The sequence below is a fragment of the Fukomys damarensis genome, unplaced genomic scaffold (genome assembly GCF_012274545.1).
Source record: "Fukomys damarensis isolate Sample0158 unplaced genomic scaffold, DMR_v1.0_HiC HiC_scaffold_18, whole genome shotgun sequence".
In the NCBI taxonomy this organism is placed as follows: domain Eukaryota; kingdom Metazoa; phylum Chordata; class Mammalia; order Rodentia; family Bathyergidae; genus Fukomys; species Fukomys damarensis.
In genome coordinates, this window is record NW_022900930.1 from 17194411 (window position 1) to 17214770 (window position 20360).

General features: G+C 35.7%; 1 protein-coding gene across 4 annotated transcripts in view; it reads right to left on the reverse strand.

Annotated features, from left to right (window-relative positions):
• Mtus1 (microtubule associated scaffold protein 1) overlaps positions 1-20360 on the reverse strand; it is a 137065-nt gene that overhangs the window by 51814 nt on the left and 64891 nt on the right. For all 4 annotated transcript variants that reach the window (XM_033765397.1, XM_019207146.2, XM_019207147.2 and 1 more), the window contains 2 exons: positions 11625-11756; positions 8912-8950 (listed from right to left, as the gene is read on the reverse strand). In XM_033765397.1, the coding sequence (XP_033621288.1) occupies positions 8912-8950; positions 11625-11756 (171 nt within the window). The remainder of the gene's footprint in view (positions 1-8911; positions 8951-11624; positions 11757-20360) is intronic.

Genomic DNA, 20360 nt, shown 5'->3' on the forward strand with positions numbered 1-20360 from the left:
ATCCATGAGCGAAAAATAAACCTCTCCTCCTTTAAATTGTAGGTGTCAGTTTTTGTGGCCAGCAACAAGAAAGATTACGAATACAGTATGAGCCTATAGTAAGGCTGCAATAGGTCCATCAGGTCCAATACGTTCAAACAAAAAATTTTACTACACAGAGGTATGGGAGAAATGTGTCTGGTTTGGTTTTTGCTTTAAAATAGTAATTTGAAAAACAGTGATAGTATGATTGTAGACATCATTTTAGTATGTGCTGCACAGGGGTGTTTAGATGCTAAGACACGCATTTGAAATAGGTCTGGCTTGTTATTGTTAATCATCACATATATCAGAAGATTAAATTTAAATCAACTGGCTTGTTCAGAGATTCAAGCATCTCTATCCAACAAATATTTCTTAGATGAATACAGAGCATTAATCCTAATACTTATCACCTTACTTTCCCTATAACAACATAAATTGCAACATATTCATCATTTTGATTCAACTCCAGGACCAATTTTTCCATAATGTCCTCTCCCTTAATAGGAAGATATACTTTTGTAATTATTAAAAATTTCACAAGAAACAATTAGAAAAACTTTCAAATCCCATCCACCATAAGAGTTTACAAGGCTTTCAAGAACAGTTAAACTGCCTGCTGTTTCTTTGGGTTCCCAAAATAAGATCTTAACTAAAAAGCAGTACTACTTTCATTTCATGTACAAGGTTAGTTTTCAAAAACAAACCAAAACCCTTATATGTTCTGTGTAGAATTAATTTTTTTCTTTTTATTGAGTTTATTGGTACATTCTAGGTATACAGTACAGTAACACTCATTACTGGGATCTTGTACCTTTACATGACAGGTCTTGGTTCTCATTTTTGGTTCTCATTTCCCCTTGTCCCTGCCCTCCCTTCACCCCCTCCTCCCCTCCCCATTTACAAACACTTTATTTCCATTTTTTCATTTTCTCATATTTTTTCTTTTCCCCTACCCTTCCCACTTTCCCTACACCTTTAGTGTAGATTTTTAAAATTCCCCATTCCCCATTTACAAACACTTTATTTCCATTTTTTCATTTTCTCATATTTTTTCTTTTCCCCTACCCTTCCCACTTTCCCTACACCTTTAGTGTAGATTTTTAAAATACTGTAAAATTTAAATTACCCATACTCCATACTGCTCTGTAACTGGTTTTTAAACTTCAAATAAGTTGATAAACTTAAAAAATTCACACTTATCACAAAGTATTAAATAAACCCCTGTATCAGTGCTGGGAAACATTTCAGTGATAACAAACAGCTGTAGCACATGGGCCATAAGTTTGCCAAACAAATAAATCTCTGTTATTTTGATGGCATTCAAAATGTCATTAAAATGTTAGTGAACATAATTTAAATAACATACAGGCTGTTTTCAATTTTCCCTGACTTTAAATAATTGTATGTTGGCAGCCATTCTACATAATTTTGGGGAAAAATCATTCACAATTAAATTATGATTAGTCCTAATCGTCTGCCGTACAGGTCAGCTATGGGATGCTGAAACAGAACTCCATTTATGCCTCCAGTCACAGCTGAGATCTCAATGGTCCCATGATGCTTGACACTCAAGGGCGAGATTACATCAGCTGAAGACGTCCTGGTTCCTTCAGAACCAAGTAGTAATAGAAAGGTTTCATATGGGAGGGACAAACTCCTTATCAGTTTAACTCATCCCAACTACTGTTGTAAGAACATCTTGGCTCATCTCACATCCTAATCAAATTAAACTCCTCATTGACCTAAGATCCTCACGGTCATAGGATTCTCACCACACTCCGAGACATCTGATTGCTGCCCTGAGTCATCTGTTACTCCTTATGAAGCCAATAGATAGTGGCAAGCTCTGGTTGCCGTCATCTTTGCTGTCCAGAGCAGCACTGATCAGTCCCAGAACCCAGTTTTCCTCTCTAACTCTTGTTTTCTGTCTTTATTGTTTAGTTGTAATTTTATTCTTTAATTTTAATTCACCTTATGCTGTTGGTGGCTCACAGGAGACCACTGCACAGGTTCTGGTAACATACCCTTTCCCTGTTCCCTACAGTTGCACAAAGCGATAAATAAGCAAAGTAATCACTTTCCTAGAGTTAATTCTCATAATGGAGTTCCTGGGTAAAAGTGTTGTGCTATATGCATGGATTTCTAATTTATACTCAATCACCAGTATACAAAAGTACCTACTCCTTATTCATTTTCCAATATCAGATATTACCATTAAAAATTAGGTATGGGCTGGGGATTTAGGTCAGAGTTTCTGGTGCCTGCCTCTCAAGAGCACGGACCTGAGTTTGATCCCCGGTAGCACAAAAAACAAAAATCAAAACAAAACAAAATTAGGCAAGAACTGAAAGCACATTAATTTAGTAACCTTTCTTCATGATTCTTAGTCCTATGTATTTTTCTGTCCAATGCTGTTTTGTGTATTATGATTAATACTGAAGAACATCTAACATGAGATTGACCCTAATGAAGTTTTCAGTGGACAATACAGTATTGTTAAGTATAGGCATGATCTGTTATAGAACAGATCTCTACATTTTGTTTTTTGTTTTTTACTGAGGGTTTCATCTAGGGCCTTCACACTGAGCTATATCCCTATTCTTTTTTCTATGTTTTACTCCTTTTGAGACAAGGTCCTTAAGTTGCCCAAAATGGGCTTGAATTTTCAATCCTCCTGCTTCTGCTTCTCAGAGTGCTAGGATTACAGGTGTGCTCATCTTGCATACCTGAAACTCTATTCCCCTGGAACAGTAACTTCCCATTTCCTAGTAATCACCTGTTAGAACTCACTGACTATTATTCTACACTCTGCTCTTGTGCTTTTGGCTATTTTAGATACCACAAATAAGTGGCATCATGACATATTTGTCCTGATACTGTCTTACTTTATTTATACATAATATCCTCCAGGTTCGTCTATACTGTTATAGGATTTCCTTCTTTCATAAAGCGGAATCATATTCCACAGCACTGCATTTTCTTTAGGGATATGGGTTGTTCCCACCTCGGAGCTACACTAATCACACTGCAACGAATGTGGAAGAGCAAATCTTCCAGATCCTGATTTTGTTTTGGTAAATAACTGCTTCCTAGAGGTATGGTTTGCAAATATTTTCTCCCACTCTGTAAGCTGCCTTTCACATACACGGTTGCTCCTGTGCTCTGTGGAAGAGCTGCAGTTTGATGTAACACCATCTGTCTAATTTTGCTTCTGTTATCTGTGTTTTGGGGGTCATACCAAGAAATCATCACCAAGAATACGGTCTAAAGTTTGCTCTGCCTGTGTTTTCTTCTAAGATTTTTACAGGTTCAAGTCTTCCACTGAAATCCTTCATCTACTTTTGAGTTTTTTCTGTATGGTATGAGATAAGGGTTCAATTTCATTCTTTTGCTTCTGGATATCCAGTTTTCCCCAAACTAGTGGAGAGACTGTCATTTCCCTTTGCATATTCCTGGCACCCTTGTCAAAGACCAGTACACCAGACATATGTGGATTTCTGGGCTATTTCATTCCATTGGACTATGTGTCTATCTTTATGCAAAGGACCATACTGTTTTAATTACTAAAGCTTTGTGATATATTTAGCTTTGTGATATCAGTAATTGTGTCGCCAATGTCTCAGCTTGTTCTTTGCTTATAAATATGATGATTTTGACAAAGGAGAGGCTTAAAATATTTGTTCCCATAATCAATGTCTTCTTTTCTAACAGTGTTTCTAAGAAAGAGCTTTTATGCTGAAGTCTATATTGTTGGTGTTTTTATTTTAATTGTTTTAAAAAGAATTCATATGGGACACAATTGTGCGTAATGTGTGAAGATCCTGCTAAAAAGGGAGCCAACGCCACATCAAGACTTATTAAATATCTACTCCAACCTTAGTATTAATTTGAAACATGAAACTTATCACATCTCTAAATAGCATCTGCCTTTTGAGAGGCAAGTTATGATGATCATAAGGTGACAGTGGAAGATAGGCAGAGGACACCCAGCAGCAGTGACATCCCCTCGACCAGAGCAGGTCTGTATTCTCAGTCATTTCCCAACACACGGACAAAGGAGATACAAAGAGCCACCCTATCCACTACTCTCTACTAAAAGGGTACAGAAAGAGCAGTGTATCTCTACTTTCTAAAGCAGAGCACAGCACCTGGGACTGCTGATCTTGTAGAAAACAATCAGGAAGCTGGATAAACACAGCCTGATGCCTCTGGTATCCCAAACAGCTTCTCTGTGTGGTAGAACCAAGGTAATAATAGTATGCTGTGGTATGTGTGACATCTTTATAAACAGTAGGCCAAGTTTTATTTAGAGTCAAAGTTGCCTAGAATCTTGTAGCATCATAACCTTTAAATAAATTACAATAGCTAGACCCCATGGAGGCGGTTCTTGATCTTAAGTGGTTTCTTTTGCCTGCATTAAGGGTTTAAAACAATTCAACTTCCTGGAAAAGAATTCATAAAAACAAGCCAACAGAAGTACAAGGACAATGGAAAGGATTATCACCATCACTATCCCTAGCAATAGAAGTCACTACCATTTGAGGTCCTCGTATGCAAGACTTTTAGTACATCAAAATTATTTCCATCCCAGGAAGACTCCCCAAGCGTTCCCACACTGCCAAATGAGAAACCTGAGACTTGCAGAGGCTGAGCAAGTAGCTCGAGGTTAGGACACAAATAGAAAGTGGCAGAACCAAGATTCATACCAATACCCAGTACCTCAAAAGTTCATTTTCTTCTGCTCTTCTTCTTAGGAAAATAATGGGAATTTCTTTAAAATAACTGATTAAACATTAAACTGAAGCAATGATGTAACATTGTAAAATATGTCAACTAAAAAAAATTTTAAATAACATACAATGTTGACCAGGGAGGATATGGTGAGGCCAGAACTCTGTCATGTTCTCAATCATGGCATTAACAGATATGAAGCTCCTCAAAAGAATTTGATTATCTGAGTGAAGTGACAATAAATGTACATGTGTTCTATTCACTTATACTACTTTTAAGAATTTGTCATAAAAAACTTCCCCAAACTTTGAAAATGCTAATTATGAAGATATTTATCATAGAATCACTTATGAATATAATACAGAAGTGCACCAAAAATTCAAGATGTGTGGTTAAATGTTACTGCATGTGCTAGATAGGACCATTATTAAAAATGATCAATATGTTAAATAAAATAAAAGATATAAAGATATTTGAATTTTATTTAAAATCATAAATTTAAAAAACTAAAGGGAAGATGAGGCAGGAAGATCCTGAGTTTGGGTCCCACCTGGGCAACGTAGTGACTTAGCAAGTCTGTCTCAAAATAAAGAGCAGGGAACACAGCTTCATGCAAAGATCCTACGGGGCAAAAGCCACCACCACTGCCAAAAACAAAAACAAAGAGGCCCTAAAGTGTGATCTCAAAACCTCTATGTGCTGAACTTTCTGCAATTTGGTAAAATGCTATTAAAATTAAAGAATATGAAATTGGCCAACTATAACCTTCACCACTGTTTGCTCCTTAAAAAATAAAATGACCTCAATGCCATAGTATAATGATTTCAAATTTAATGCTCAAAGGAAAATGTTTGTACATAGAAGCAATATCTTTTTTGTCATCTAAAATATGCCTGTTTTTTCAGCAAATTATAAATAAAAAGAAATTCAAGATGTATTCTGCAGTCACAGAATAGCATAGTGCAGGAAAAACAGAACAATTTCAATTACACAAAATTGAAGGCTCAGAGATGCACCAAAGTCACTGGCTACTTGGATGTCATTCTTAGCATCAAAGTTGTCCCTCCAAAAGCCTCCTTAAAGTGACATTTTTCTCACTAGGCTCATCATAATACCATTCAGTCTTAAACCATGATAATAACTAACCACCTAGTCAGGAAACTGGAAGAGTCATGTTTACGATTTTTAGGAAAATATAGGACCATGGCATAGAATCTAAATTAATCTACAATGGTGATTCCTTAAAATATGTCCTTTTCTGTTGCAAAAATAGAATACCAATTAAAATGTTAAAAAGTTGGTGATTAATTGGAGACAGGCATTCTAGAATTCTGTCATATACACTATTTCTACTTTATGTTTAAAGTTTTTCTCAAATTCATGCTGATTTGTACTTTCCATTTCTTTTCTCACTTAATCAGGAGTTAATCTACCATTCTGATTAATCTTACTGTTGAGATTCACTGAAATAAGAAAGTATGTCAGTGGAACAATCTAACAAGGGAAACTGTCTAATGCTACAGCTTTTCTCTGTAGTAGAAAAAGGAGATATATTGAGGATTATTATTTGTTATGCCTGTCACAGTTCACATGATCATAGACTTGGACATGAATTAAGATTATCTTTCCAAACTTTATATTTAGTATAGATTAAAATGGATATAATAGATTCATTTAACAAGTCACTTTATTACTAGAATCAAAAACAACTGCCAAAGTACAGAAAAGTTACTACAAGAAAACAGGCCTTAATAAAGACATGTTCAGAACTTATTTTGAAAACTATAAAACACTGTTGAAAGAAATTAAAGATCTAACTAAATGTGAAGAAATCCTATACTTAAGGCTTAGAACACTTAACAATGTTAAGATGGCAATAGTCCATAGATCTATATACAGATTTAGTATAATCCCTATCAAATTTACAGCTGATTTCTTTATAGAAATTGACAAGCTGATTCTAAAATTCATGGGAATTCAGGAGACCCAGAAGAACCAAAAGGATCTTGAAAAAGAACCATTTTAGATGACTCAAATATTATGATTTCAAAACTTACTACATCAAATAATCACAACATTATGTAGTTGGCAAAGATAGACATACAAATCAATAGAATATAACTTAGGATCCAGAAATACCTCTTCATACTTATGGTTAATTATTTTTTAACCAAGGTGCCAAGACATTCTAAATAGGGAAAATGTTTTTATAACAACTGGATATCCACGTGGAAAAGAATTATTCTAGACCCCCTACTCCACACCTTATAAAACTTAACTTGAAATTAAACAAAAACCTACATTTAGTGTTAAAACTGTACAAGTCTTAGCAGAAAAGAGGCATAAGTCTTCATGGCCTTGGATTAGACAATGTTTTCTGAGATATTTCACCAAAAGAAAAAGAAACTAAAGAAAACTGGATTTGACCAAAATTAACAACATTTATCCTTCAGAACATACTACCAAGAAAGTTACACACACACACACACACACACGCACACACAATGGGAGAAAAAAATCCACACAACCTTTCTGATAATAAGGGTCTAATATCTGGAATAAAGAACTCCTACAATTCAACAGGATAATAATCCGATTTTTAAAATGGGCAAAGGATTTGAATAGACATTTCTTCAAAGAAGATATTAAAATGTCCAATAAACACACGGAAAAAATGCTCAACATTATGAGCACAGAAGGAAATGCAAACTGAAAACACAATCAAATACCATTTCATAATCAGTAGTCTGGCAATAACCAAAAAGATAAACAAAAGCAAGTGTCAGCAAAAATGTGGAGAAAGTGGATCCCTTATACACTGCTGGTGGTACAGAAAATGGTGCAGGCTCTCTGTAAAACAGTCTGGAAGTTTCTCAAACTTAGATACAGAGACAGACTTACCATATGATCCAGCTTTCCGATAATGAGTAACTGGTTTTCCAACATAAAGTTTTGCTCTGCAATATGAGCTACCTTTTTTCCTCCTAAATATTAGGTTGTGCTAGAAATGTAAATCAAAAGGAAAAAAAAAAAAACAAACAGGTGCCAAGGATTTGGCTCAGTGGTTCTGCCACCCGCCTCGCAAGTGCAAGGTCCAGAGTTCAATCCCTGGTACCCCCAAAAAATAAATAAATATAAATAAATAAATAAATAAATAAATAAATAAATAAATAATCTACACAGAAAAGCTTCTGTTTTTTAAACTTCGCTTGAATAATCATATATATTCGAACTCAGGCTATTGGGGATCTTTATAATTTAAATCATTCTACATGGTGGAGTTTTCTCTAGCTTTCAGAACTTATGAAAGATTAACAATTGTCATATAATTCCTTCACATCTCCTTGCCTTTCTAAGCTGAGGAAAATGAATACATTTGGTAAGGCAAAGATACTAATTATTCCCTGAATGAAGGCTACCCCTCTGTTTTCTTTACATACAATACTCAAAAGCTTGTACTCCTGCTCAGTTTTCCCTCCCTAGGTTACATCTGTCATTCAAGATCTCTCTCAGAAGAACAGAAATCACTGAGCTTTGCTTCTCTAGAAATCACTGAGATTTTGATTCCTGTTCATTTGTGCAATTCTTTGACTATCCTGTAAGTATCCTTGTCCGGAAGACAAGGCCTTTGCTCATTTTGGTCTCACAACTACATCCCTGACGTCTGATAGGGTCACAGAACATCAATATGAGGCAATCATATCTTTCTCTCTTCTGACTTACTGTCCTAATATTTGGATTTCGAATCCACAGAACTATTTTATAAGTGCACATAAAATAATAGAATGTAGGTAGTAGCCAAGGAATCCCATCAACTACATATAACACAGGATTTGTTATGAATACATCATGAGAACTGTATGGCTTCTCAAGAGGCAAAAGATTTTAATTCTCATTTGTGGTTCAAACAGCTGAAGCTTCATACCATCTTAGAAAAGGAGTAAGTATGTCCAAGAGTGAAGAAAGAGAACAGAAAAATCTAAGCTCTTGAGCAGTTATTAATGCTATGCTGGTACATGTCCTAACAGTCATTCACATCTCAAACCTAAAATCTACTTGCCAGAATACCAGAGAAAAGTCAAATCTAAGTACTTTTGATGACATGACATTGCAAAGGATTCTTTTTTCTTCATCCACATTTAAAGCGGCCACTCACCTGCATTAAAAGGTGTGAACAGATTTTTCCTTGAAGGACCTAAAATGAGAAAGAAAAAAAATTTATTATATATATGACACATTTACATTTTGTTGGAAATATCACACACAAAAAAATTTTGATACATAGGCTTTATTTTTAAATACATGGCTTTATATTTTAAAACAATCCAAAAATCCTCTAAATGTTAGGTTCCAGGTAGGAAATTTTTAAGTATACAATGATATTCCAAATGTCACCTAAATATTGAGTGATATGAATTTATCATCAAAAGTTAAATATGATCAGTTTTAATGGGTATGCCACAATATTTTTTTCAGGCAAAACCAAGTTAAAGTTCATTTTTGGTTTCTTGGTTTTTTTGGGTTTTTTGGTTTTTGTTTTTGTTTTTTGAGACAAGGTCTCACTATGTAGTTGAGACTGACCTGGAACTCACTATGTAGCAGGCTGGTCTTGGGTTTTTTGGTTTTTGTTTTTGTTTTTTGAGACAAGGTCTCACTATGTAGTTGAGACTGACCTGGAACTCACTATGTAGCCCAGGCTGGTCTCGAACTCACAGCGATCCTCCTGCCTCAGCCTCCCGAGTGCTGGGATTACAGGCGTGCACCACCACACCTGGCTTTAAAGTTCATTTTTCAACAGTAGTGAATTCACACAATTATGACCAAACACATTATTCTACTGCTGATAGCAGGGAAGGGGTCAGACTTTATGAAAGACATTCACTAGTATGCACTTTCTGAAAGTGCCAATTTCTATTCAACCATGAAGAAAAATATACTTTTTCTCCAAACTAATAAAAATACAACCAGGAGTGACAAAAGGCACTAAGCTCTACATCACTAAAAGAAAACTATGAGTGACATCACACAGTTATAACCCATAAGCCTCTGCAGACTACTAGTTCAAACTAGCTGTCATTTTCTGTGGGATTTTACAGTGATAGTAAGCTCTCAAAATATGTGGTCATCACCATTATAAATGGAGAGCACTGTTTCTCACTGAAATAAAACCTTTGTGATAAAAATCTTACAAATTCAATTATGAGGCCATTTGAGAATACTGGAGTTTCTTGTTCTACAAAATTATCAGTGGGATCTATTTTGTTCTGTTTTTTGTTTTGTTTGAGACAGGGTCTCACTATTTAGTTGAGACTGACCTGGAACTCAATATGTAGTCCAGGCTGATCTCAAACTCACAGCGATCCTCCTGCCTCAGCCTCCCAAGTGCTAGGATTACAGACGTGCGCCCGGTTTTTATCAATGGGATCTCTAAATTTTCCTTCTCTGAAAATTACAACAGTATCAAAGTTTGAATGCATATTTTCAGTTACTATTATACGGAGCATGGGGTTTTATGATCATGAATAAAAACCCCAGCTGCATGGCATGATATCATCCCAACAAGGTATCACTTGATACCTCAGAGCCTGAACAAATAACCTCCGACACAAGAAGAATCTTTTCCAATAGTTATGCCTATTTTTGCTTCACTTCAGTAGAAAGAAAAAGTGTGCTGATTGATATACATCAACTAAGTCAATAACCTCAAGTTACTACATGATCCTTTACACACACAGACATGCAAATGTTAAGGAGAACGCTGAGCAACATATATTCTCATATTGCTGTGAGAGTAACACCTTTTTAGAAAGTGACTTGGCAATATATGCTAACAATTTCAAAGAGGTTCATACAGGTGAACCTAGAATGTCCCATGGAGGCAATTAGAATCTGAAACAATGATCACATTAAAGATCTTTATCTCAGTATTATGCACCACAATGAAAATCAGAAATTGTCCAACATAAACAAAACTGGACAACTACAGAATTGGAAAATGTCCATGTAAAGTGAAGAAGCTTTCATGATACACTATAATTAACTAAAAAGCAAGATACTGAATAGTATACACACTATGATGCTGATTTTTGTTAAACAAAAACAGAACCATATTTATATGGAGAGGGAGAAAAGCTAGAAGAAAATGCAATATTAATTGCTGGTTGATAGAATTAAGGAAGACTTGTGTGTTTCTGTTTTCCAAATTCTCTAATATAAATATGAGTCATACCGCATAAGTTGATTTCCTCATTCACAATTATTCTCTCAGTGAATCAATCTTTCAATTTACTATAAACACAGAAAACTTCTGATGTACCTCAGACCCACAGAGTTAATGTTGCATGAAAATTATATACCACGTTTTATAAACTGGTAAATTATTCTTAGTAGTCACAGCAATTAGAAAGTGAGCAACACAGGAAGGATTAAAGAGCAGAAAAAAACATGGCTTTGGATCAAAGACATGAAAGTAAAACATTGATACAGATGGGAAGTAAAACATGCATGTTTAACTCCTTTCTATCTCAGTACTCTAGAGAACTGTAATAATTTAAAAGTTTTATTTGTTATTTTTCACCTGATACTCTTGTTCCACCTAATGATTTATATATATAAAACCAATTTATCCATAGAGCCTAAATACTCTCAGAACAAAAACAATTCCCTTGGTGTAAAATTGTATTATATCTCCTTACTCAACAGAACTTTTTAAATTGCTAACTGTACTATAAACTTAATTGTCAAAATTTAACTTTTTAAAAGCCAACTAAAAGTCTTGTTCTCTGCCTTGCAAGCCCAAGGGCCTGAGTTCAATCCCCGGTACCAAAAACAAAGTCTTGTTCTCCTTCCAGCCACAATGAGGACCATACCTTTTGTAGGAGTTTTTAGCAAGTGTACGTGAGTTCTGGGTACCAAAGTCTTCAAACTTAAGGGTCCTGAGCCATTCTGAAATGCTGGTTTTGGGGGCTTCTCCTCATACTTGATGGCAGTAGAATTACCAGCTGTAACAAAACAGAAAAGTACATTTTGTTTCATAAGTATAGTATTAACCATCCATACTCATTCCTTCTTCCTTGAATCAACAAATGATTGCTAAATACCTACAATATGCCAAACATTACTGGGTATTGGAAATACAAAGGTAGGTTGTGTCTTTAGGGGTGCAAAGTAAATGCCATACCAGCATAACCATACTTCTGGTTTGTCTAGCATGATCCAAGTTTATGCACAATGTCCAATTCAGCTTTTACCCCAGATAAAAGTTGGAAGATGAGTTATATAGCCATCAATGCCAGGTAACAAGCATGTGCAAGGTGCAGATAGGAGGGGTAGGAGCAGAATCCCATCTCCACGAGGCAGCCAGCAACACTAATGCAAGAGCAACAACAGACAAACTCCCAAGTGGCTACAAGGATGAAATCTAGGCCTGGTCCTTGTCTGCTGCAAGAAGAAACTGGAACACTTTACAGATCTAGAAAAAACAATCCTAAAATTCATAGGGAATCAGAAAAGACCCAGAGTAGAAAAAAGAATTTTGGGCAGTAGGAGCAAAGCAGGTAGCATAGTGATATCTGACTTCAAGCTATAATACAAAGCACTAGTGATACAAACGGCATGGTAGTAGGACAAAAACAGATACATTGATCAATGGAACAGAACTGAGGACAGAGAGGCCTCCCCAGACATATTTAACTATATTATGTTTTATAAAGGGGCCAAAAGCATATGTTGGCAGAAGGAGAGGCTATTCAACAAGTCAGGGTGGGAAAACTCATTATCTGTTTGCAGAAAAATGAAACTGAACTCTTATCTCTCACAATATACTAAATTAAAAATCTAAACATTAAAACACAAACATTAAACCTTCTGGAAAATAAAGTAAGTAAAATATTTGAAGACATAGTTGTGGTGTAGGAAAAGATTTCCTAAACAGAACCCCAGTCCCACAAGAAATAGCAGAAAAAATCAACAAATGGGATTATATCAGACTAAAAAGCTTCTGTACAGTGAAAGCATCAATCAGTAGTGTGCAAAGATAGCCTATAAAATGGGGAAAAAATTCTAGCTACTCCTTATACAGAGGACTAACAAAAAAAAATTAACTCAACTCAAAAAAATTAAACCACCTAAAATTAAAGACCTAGTTAAGAGATGGGCAATAGAAATGAACAGACACTTCACAGAGGAAGAAATACAAATAGTCAACAAATATATAAAAAACATGTTTAACATCTCTGGCCATTAGAGAAGTACAAGCTAAAAACAATGCTAAGATTCCATCTCACTCTGAAGAAAAGGAAATCAAACAATAACAAATGTTGATGCACCTGTGGTGAAAAAAGGAACCCTCTGGTGTTGTTGGTGGGAATGTAACCTTGCATAATCATCGTGGAAATCAGCATAGAGATTTCTGAAAAGCCTGAAATTAGAAATTCCATAGGACCCAGCTAACCTCCTGCTAGGTATCTTCCCCAAAGAGCTTCAGACATCATACTGCAGTGACACTTGCACACCAACATTTACAGCAGCACAACCTGTAATAGCTAAATCCAGGAAGCAGCCCATACACCCATCAACATATGACCGGATAAAGAAAATGTGATATCTCTATATAATGGAACACTACTCAGCTATAAAGAATGAGACATGTGTAGATATGTGTAGGAAAATGGATACACCTGAAAATATAATGTTGAGTGAAATAAACCAGACACACAAGCTTAAATACCATATGGTCTCTCTCATTTGAGTGAAGCAAGGTACAAACAAAGAAAATAAGAAATGGATAGAAAGGGACAAACGGATGGATCTCTTGCCTCAGAGAAGGGCTCCGAAGGAACAAGTACAAGAGGTGAGGAGGAAGAAATGGGAAAATAAGAATAAAGATGTTCCATTGTACAGGAACCTAATAAACCCTAATTAGACACTAACACCATAACATAACTAAGACAAATTATATCAACAAGCATGAAAAAGGGCATAGGAGAATCAGGAGAGGGAGAAGGAAAAGGAGATTAGAAAAAAAAAAAGAAACAAGTTGTAGAATGTACAGGTAACCACTCCCAAAATGATTAGAAACTGCATGAATTACAAATATGTACTAATAAAATAGAAAAGAAGTTAGATGCCAACATCTGCCCTGTTACTACAGTGCCCAGCCATAAAGAAAAACATAAAGCAATTCTCACTTAAACCAGGAAAATTATCTTTTATATTACAAGGTAAAAATTTCCCCTTTAGCAACTAGATTTTAAAAATTGCCTCTCAATAATCTTCAATGCCTAATCTTCTGTGCCCAGGTTTGTTCCACACTCACAATCATAAATTTTATTTGTTATCAACTTTGAACCATTTCTTTATCTCATACTTCTAGAAAACAACAAGGAATCCACTTTGCTTACAAACACATTATAAATGTGCAGGATATTCACTAGGTTAAATAATCCCATCCCCTACCACAGTTCTCAGAGATGTCACATTACTCTCCCTGGTTCCTATCCAGGTCCTGTACAATGAGCCATCTGTTAATTCTTCTGGTACCCACATAACACTTCTATTATTAGGTCAAATCAACACAGATCCTCCCCTCCTGCTGATGAAGTTCTATCAATTTCCTGTCCACTCCAATTCTCACCTCCAGAATCAAGAAACTTGTTTTTTCCAAAGGAGGGCAGAAAGCTAGTGGAAATGACGGTATTAAAGACACAAATAATATAAAATTCAATATAACTTTTACTCCTCTCCCTTGTTCCTGCAGCAAAGGAAGTTGAACCTAGCCTAGATAGGGCCTCACCCAAGCTAGGCAAGTACTCGAACGCTGAGCTGTATCCCCAACCCTTCATCAGAACTTTTTTTGAGGGAAAGGATAGCAGGGATTGAACCCAGGACCTTTCCATGAAGCTACATCCCAGTCCTTCTTTATTTTTTTATTTTGAGACAAAGTTTCATTAGGTTGTCCAGGTTAGGCTTGAACCTGTGATTCTCTTGCCTCAGTCTCTCTTCTGCTCTGGGATTACAGCCAGGTGCCAGTATGCCTGGCTCATCATAACTTTCTAAAGGATGAACAGGTAAAGACTTTGGTCTTAAAATGACAGAACCAAAATTCCATAGAACATATTTTTCAGATTTTCACACAAAATGCACATCAAGTCTCAATGAGAATTTTGGTTTTTGCAGGATGAAACCTCAATAAAGGAAGTAAAAATGTTATTATAGAGTCTTAAACATGTTTTATAACAATAGGGATTTCAATTGCTTCTTGGCCTTTTGGCTAAGATCAAGTATAGGAACAACAGGGATTTCAGTCTTGCTCTTTTCAAGGCAATTTTTGTCATATTCAGCAGTAAATAGGTCAAGTCACTTATCAAGACTTTGAAAAGTTAAATTTCGTTCAACTTATAAACCTAACATACAACTGAATGGTTCTAAATGCATGCTTTTCTTTCTAAATTTTAGACACAGAGACCTCCAGTTTATAAGGAATTCACTGAAGCGATTTCTCACAAGAAGAGACACTGCCCGCTGGCTCTGTCACACACAGAACAGTAGGCGCTGTCCTAGAAATAAACTGTCTCTTGGCTGCTCTACAGGCAGGCTCAGGAGAACAAAGATTAGCACCAGACTGAACAACTCCAGAGCACACAAGATCCAAAATCTGTATTTAACTGTTAAAATGCCAGCATTTGGCTCAGACACAAACACATACATACTTACATTTTATATATATTTATGAAACTACGTATACTCATAACAAAATTCACACCCTGATTATCTATTGTACAAGTATCCCACCTTACTAATAATGGCGGGCATAAATTGTGCTACGCTGATCAAAAACCTTTCTCTCAACTCTCGAAATACTCTCAGCTGGCCCACTGCTTTTTAGCAAACCCGAACTTGAAGGACGTATATTATGATGAGGTATATGGTGTACCCTAACATGGCAATGGGTCTGGTATCCTGAAATCTAAATCTTTCCTCATCCAGTGTTATTGTGCTCAGACAATAAACTCCTCAGTTAATTCCTTAGTTAATTCTAATAAAATAAGCGAAGCCTAACAGCTTCAAGCAATGGAATGGGATCTAAGATATCCAGATCCTGGCCATGGGTAATGGACTGCATCACTTCACTGTTCTATGTACAAAAGGTAAGCATGGAGACCACCTGTGGAAACAGGTGATACCTACATTGACACAAAGGCTCCACCAACCAACTATGGTACTCAGTCCCCTGAGGCCAGATGTATCCTAAAAATCATCCTGATGCCACGCTCCTGTGGCCACAACCACTCAATGACAATTCGGTCTACAGAGTCAATATGTGAAATTTCATAGGTGGTCACTTAGGTCTCAAGTTTTAAAATGTAGTTAAAAATATTCCTTTTTGTGCTGTCATCTTTAATCCTTACTATCTCAGTTACACTAGAATAACAAATTCTCTGGAATCTTTATTTTCACGTATTCCTCCAGTCCAAAATGTGTTCAAGTGAAGAGAAAGAGAGATGATAGAATATGAAAATAAAAATACAGTCTCAGAAAAATTCTAAGCATTAAGAAATAATTTTCCCATTAGAAAGGGGCTTCTTGCTGTCTTAGACTTTTATTTATAAACTAGTATCTCATAGTACATTCTACCATCTCATTGGAATTTGTTTTTGTTTTGTATATTAAATTATGTACATATACAAAGAGCCAACATTCTGTTCATTTCTTGACTGTTCTGTGAATCAGTTTAACACTCCCTATTATGCCAGATCATCTGCCCACTTGGCTTAAAATCAAATCACTACTGAGTAAGTTTTCACATTTCCAAAGCAAACTTACTCAACATTGTAATAACAAGACTGTCTCATTGTACTCTAAAAAACATTAAAAGTGAATGAATGGGAACAAATTAATAGTGTACTGCATAATATCTCCCTATCACATAGTCCATTCAGAAGTGTGTAAGTGCTAACATGTCTTGTAATGTGGAGCCCGCAGTCTGTACTGCCCGCCCCTTATGTCTTCCTCACCTAGGACAGACATCACTAGTCAAATCAAAACTCGACCTGAACCTGGAAGCACTCCGAAGGTGCTTCTTATTAACTGATCATGGCTGGCAGGAAAGACCATATTTCCATTCCTGCCACGAATAAAACAAAAACAAAAACAAAAACAAAAACAAAACTGAGGGTGAGACTCATCCTTCTTTCTAACAGCTTAACCACCTGAAAAACTCAAAATATTCTCCTCTGTAATTATAAAGCATCATCTTATTACAGTGAAGAAAATTATAAAGTCAGAAACATTTCTTGCTGTAAGGCTCTTGAGGATGATCCAGTCCTCTCCTTTCATTCATCAGATGAGAAGATAGGCTAAAAGAAGCAAATGATTGTCCAACTTCACATGATAAGTGGGAGGCGAGCTGATACTCTTACTCTTCTCAGTGTATCACCCCATCTCAGCCAGGACTAAGCACAAATGTGAAGGAAAAGAACACTTTACTTCTTTATTTAGTCTCCTTCCAATCTCTTATCTCCAAGGATGTGTGAACAGATTTGTTTTGCATCTCTTACACTGCCTCACACCATCTGCCTCTCAAAAGTAAACATGTTTTTGTGGGCAAAGGGCAAAAATAAAGAAATCTCTGGATTTTATATTCCTGCTAATGTTGCAAAATTATCCACTCTCTTTAAGATTTCTTTCTAAATTGCACAATGACCTATAAACCATCCTGTTCAATTTAGGATGTATCATTTTTCTTTATCCAATTACTTTAATAACCTGAAAAACTAGGCATTTAGGTATTTGAGTTGAAAGAGCTTATAATATTGAACTACTATAAATGAGCACATTTGCTACAAGAAACACTGTGCAATGTTTTATACTAATATCCAAAGGAAATTATCCTAGCTTTGAAATGTACTATGCCTAAAAGAACACACATACAAAGAACTGTTAAAACTCCCAAATAAAAAATCTTATTACCTTCATTCAATCATTTTACCACTTTATTTCAATAGTATCCCGTAGTATCAAGAATAGATGCTTACATCATAATAGCCCTGTGCTAGCTCAGGAGTTCTTAATTGATGCCACTGACAATAAATATCACATCACAAAGAAATGATCAAAGCAAGAGAACAGCATTCTTTAGAACTGTTCAAATGCTTAAACCAGTATCAAAACACTGATCAAAAGGTGAAGTTATTTCTTAACATGACCCTTCCTTATAAGAAACAGGATAATTTCAGTTCAAAATATTTCATATTTTGAGGCAGTCATTAAAAATGCATACATGTTTAATACTTTTACATGAATTGCATATTAAATATAGTATAAGAAAATAATCAAAGATGTGATGTTCCAGTTTAATTCTAGCAAAGCATTACTCTATATTCACACAATTGTAAGCAACATAGACAAAAGCTCCTATTTAGTCAGAAATTAAACTGTGAAAATCTTTGATAATAGAGCAATTTCATGTGCCAAGAATATTGACAGCACTAAATTATATTTAGTAAGAGTTCCAAAACATATAAAATATATAATAAAATTGGTTCTACAAGAAGCATTCACATCTTAAATAAACATAAATATGTCCAAGAAATACTACAGTTAATATAAACTACAAATTACAAAAATAACAATCAAGAGGTCCTAAAAATCAATTTATTGAATTAAACTTTAAGCATGCTTACAAAGAAAAGAATCAAACCAGAAATCGTCGACCTACTTCTTTTCCCAGTAAACGTGGCTAACAAAGGAATTATACAAAGGCTGTAGGATCCCACGACCAGCAGTGTCAATAAAGTAGCATCATAGTGCCTCTCTGAACCAGCCGGTGGGGTGAGTGTAGAATTGATAAAGATTTTTGAAGAAATATCAGTTTCTGTACAACTGCGAAATCCTCCTGGTATAGTCATTTAAAAGGATCAAAGCCAGCTCAAGCAGGGAAAACTGCAGCCATGTTCAGTCTCATACCCCTCATGCTTGCTTAGTGCATTAGAATAGATGGGGGAAAATCTGTAAGCTCCAAGGCACTACACAAAACAGATTAAACCAGCTAGCAAATCAAACTAAGAAAGAGACCCACTGATTTGAATGCTTAATCTGCAACAGGGACACATCGCCACTAAACAGGCTCTGTGGGTGTAGGGCAAACCCCTTTGTTAACAGACAAAAAGAAATGGACAAAAGGATTTTACAGACCCTTAGGAGTGTCAGACACGCACTGAAACACTGGCCAGGCCAATATGGCTGTCGATGGAAAGTGCTGGGTTACAGCATGCCAGAGTGTATCTGCTTGAAGTGCCATCCACCGCTGTGGCTCTAAAAGCATATGGGTAGTTCTGTTTTGTGAGTTTGTTTTTAAAATTCACACTAGAACAGAGAAGGCTAGGAAGGAAACCACCTTAAAATAACACATGTGTGAATAACTTTTTCAAATTCACACAGAGCTGGCTGTTACACACAAATCCTTCTGGGGTTTGCTACAACTTCAAAATTCAAACAGTAAACAGAAATAGTCTTGTTTAATTTTAAGTAACATATTTCAGGATTCCCAAAGTGTCAGGATGCAGACACTTACCTGCATATGAAACCACCTACTGCTAAGTGACCTGTCAGAAAAGTTTTCATTAACTGTCATTAACTCAATGCCTTCTTCTCCAAAAACCAATTTGTCACGTATTTGCTGTGTGACTTTGGACCAGTAACAATGTCTCTGAGCCTCAATTATTCATACACAAAATCAAAGCAATATCAGAAGTTACTTAAGGAAAATAAAACAGAGAAACAATATAGTATAATGCACTATATGTCTTCAAACTCAGATATGTTCAATAACCATTGTTTTGCTTTGTCCCTCTTGTCTCACCAGAAAGAAGAAACTGATTTGTGCTTAAAGCAGAGAACAGTTCTCCACTCCTCCTCACATGCTTGCATCCTGCTTTTTCTGATATTCTAGTCATCCACATAAATAACATCTTTCCCCTCAACTACATTTTCGAGAAAGGGCCATTTCCTTTCCGCCCTGGGTGCCCCACTACAACTCACAGCTTGGGCACAGCAGGCACACAGAAACTGTTCCAAGTGATGTCAGGAATTATTCAGAGTTTTGTAAAGAAGGGAGTGAAAAAATAAGTATCAAATGCAAATACATCTTTTGAAAGAAAAGAATAGCTGAATCAATTCACCCACTTTATAACAAAAATATTTATACTAACTCAAAACTTGAAAAATATTCTTCTGAGTTTACAATTAGGCTAGAAGTTATGTTGGTCACATTGTACTGAATCTAGCATCCAAAGTAAAAGATTACAAAACATATATTTTACAAGATTCAGTCTTTTACAAAGTAAATATAACTACAGTGATCTTTTTGTCTGACTTCCAGTTAGGTTCTAAAAGCTCCTCAGTTATTATTCTTTTGTTAAACAAACTCCAAAATACCATCAATTCAATCCATGCATGTTAAACCCTTTATCAAGAATACAACAGATGCCTTCAACACATAATTGTTTCAGTGCTTCATAGCACATTCGTCAAAAGAGAACTTTTTAAAAATGTTTATCCTTCCAAACTTTCTGAGTAATTCCAAGAAGCGTAATACAGAAACAAAA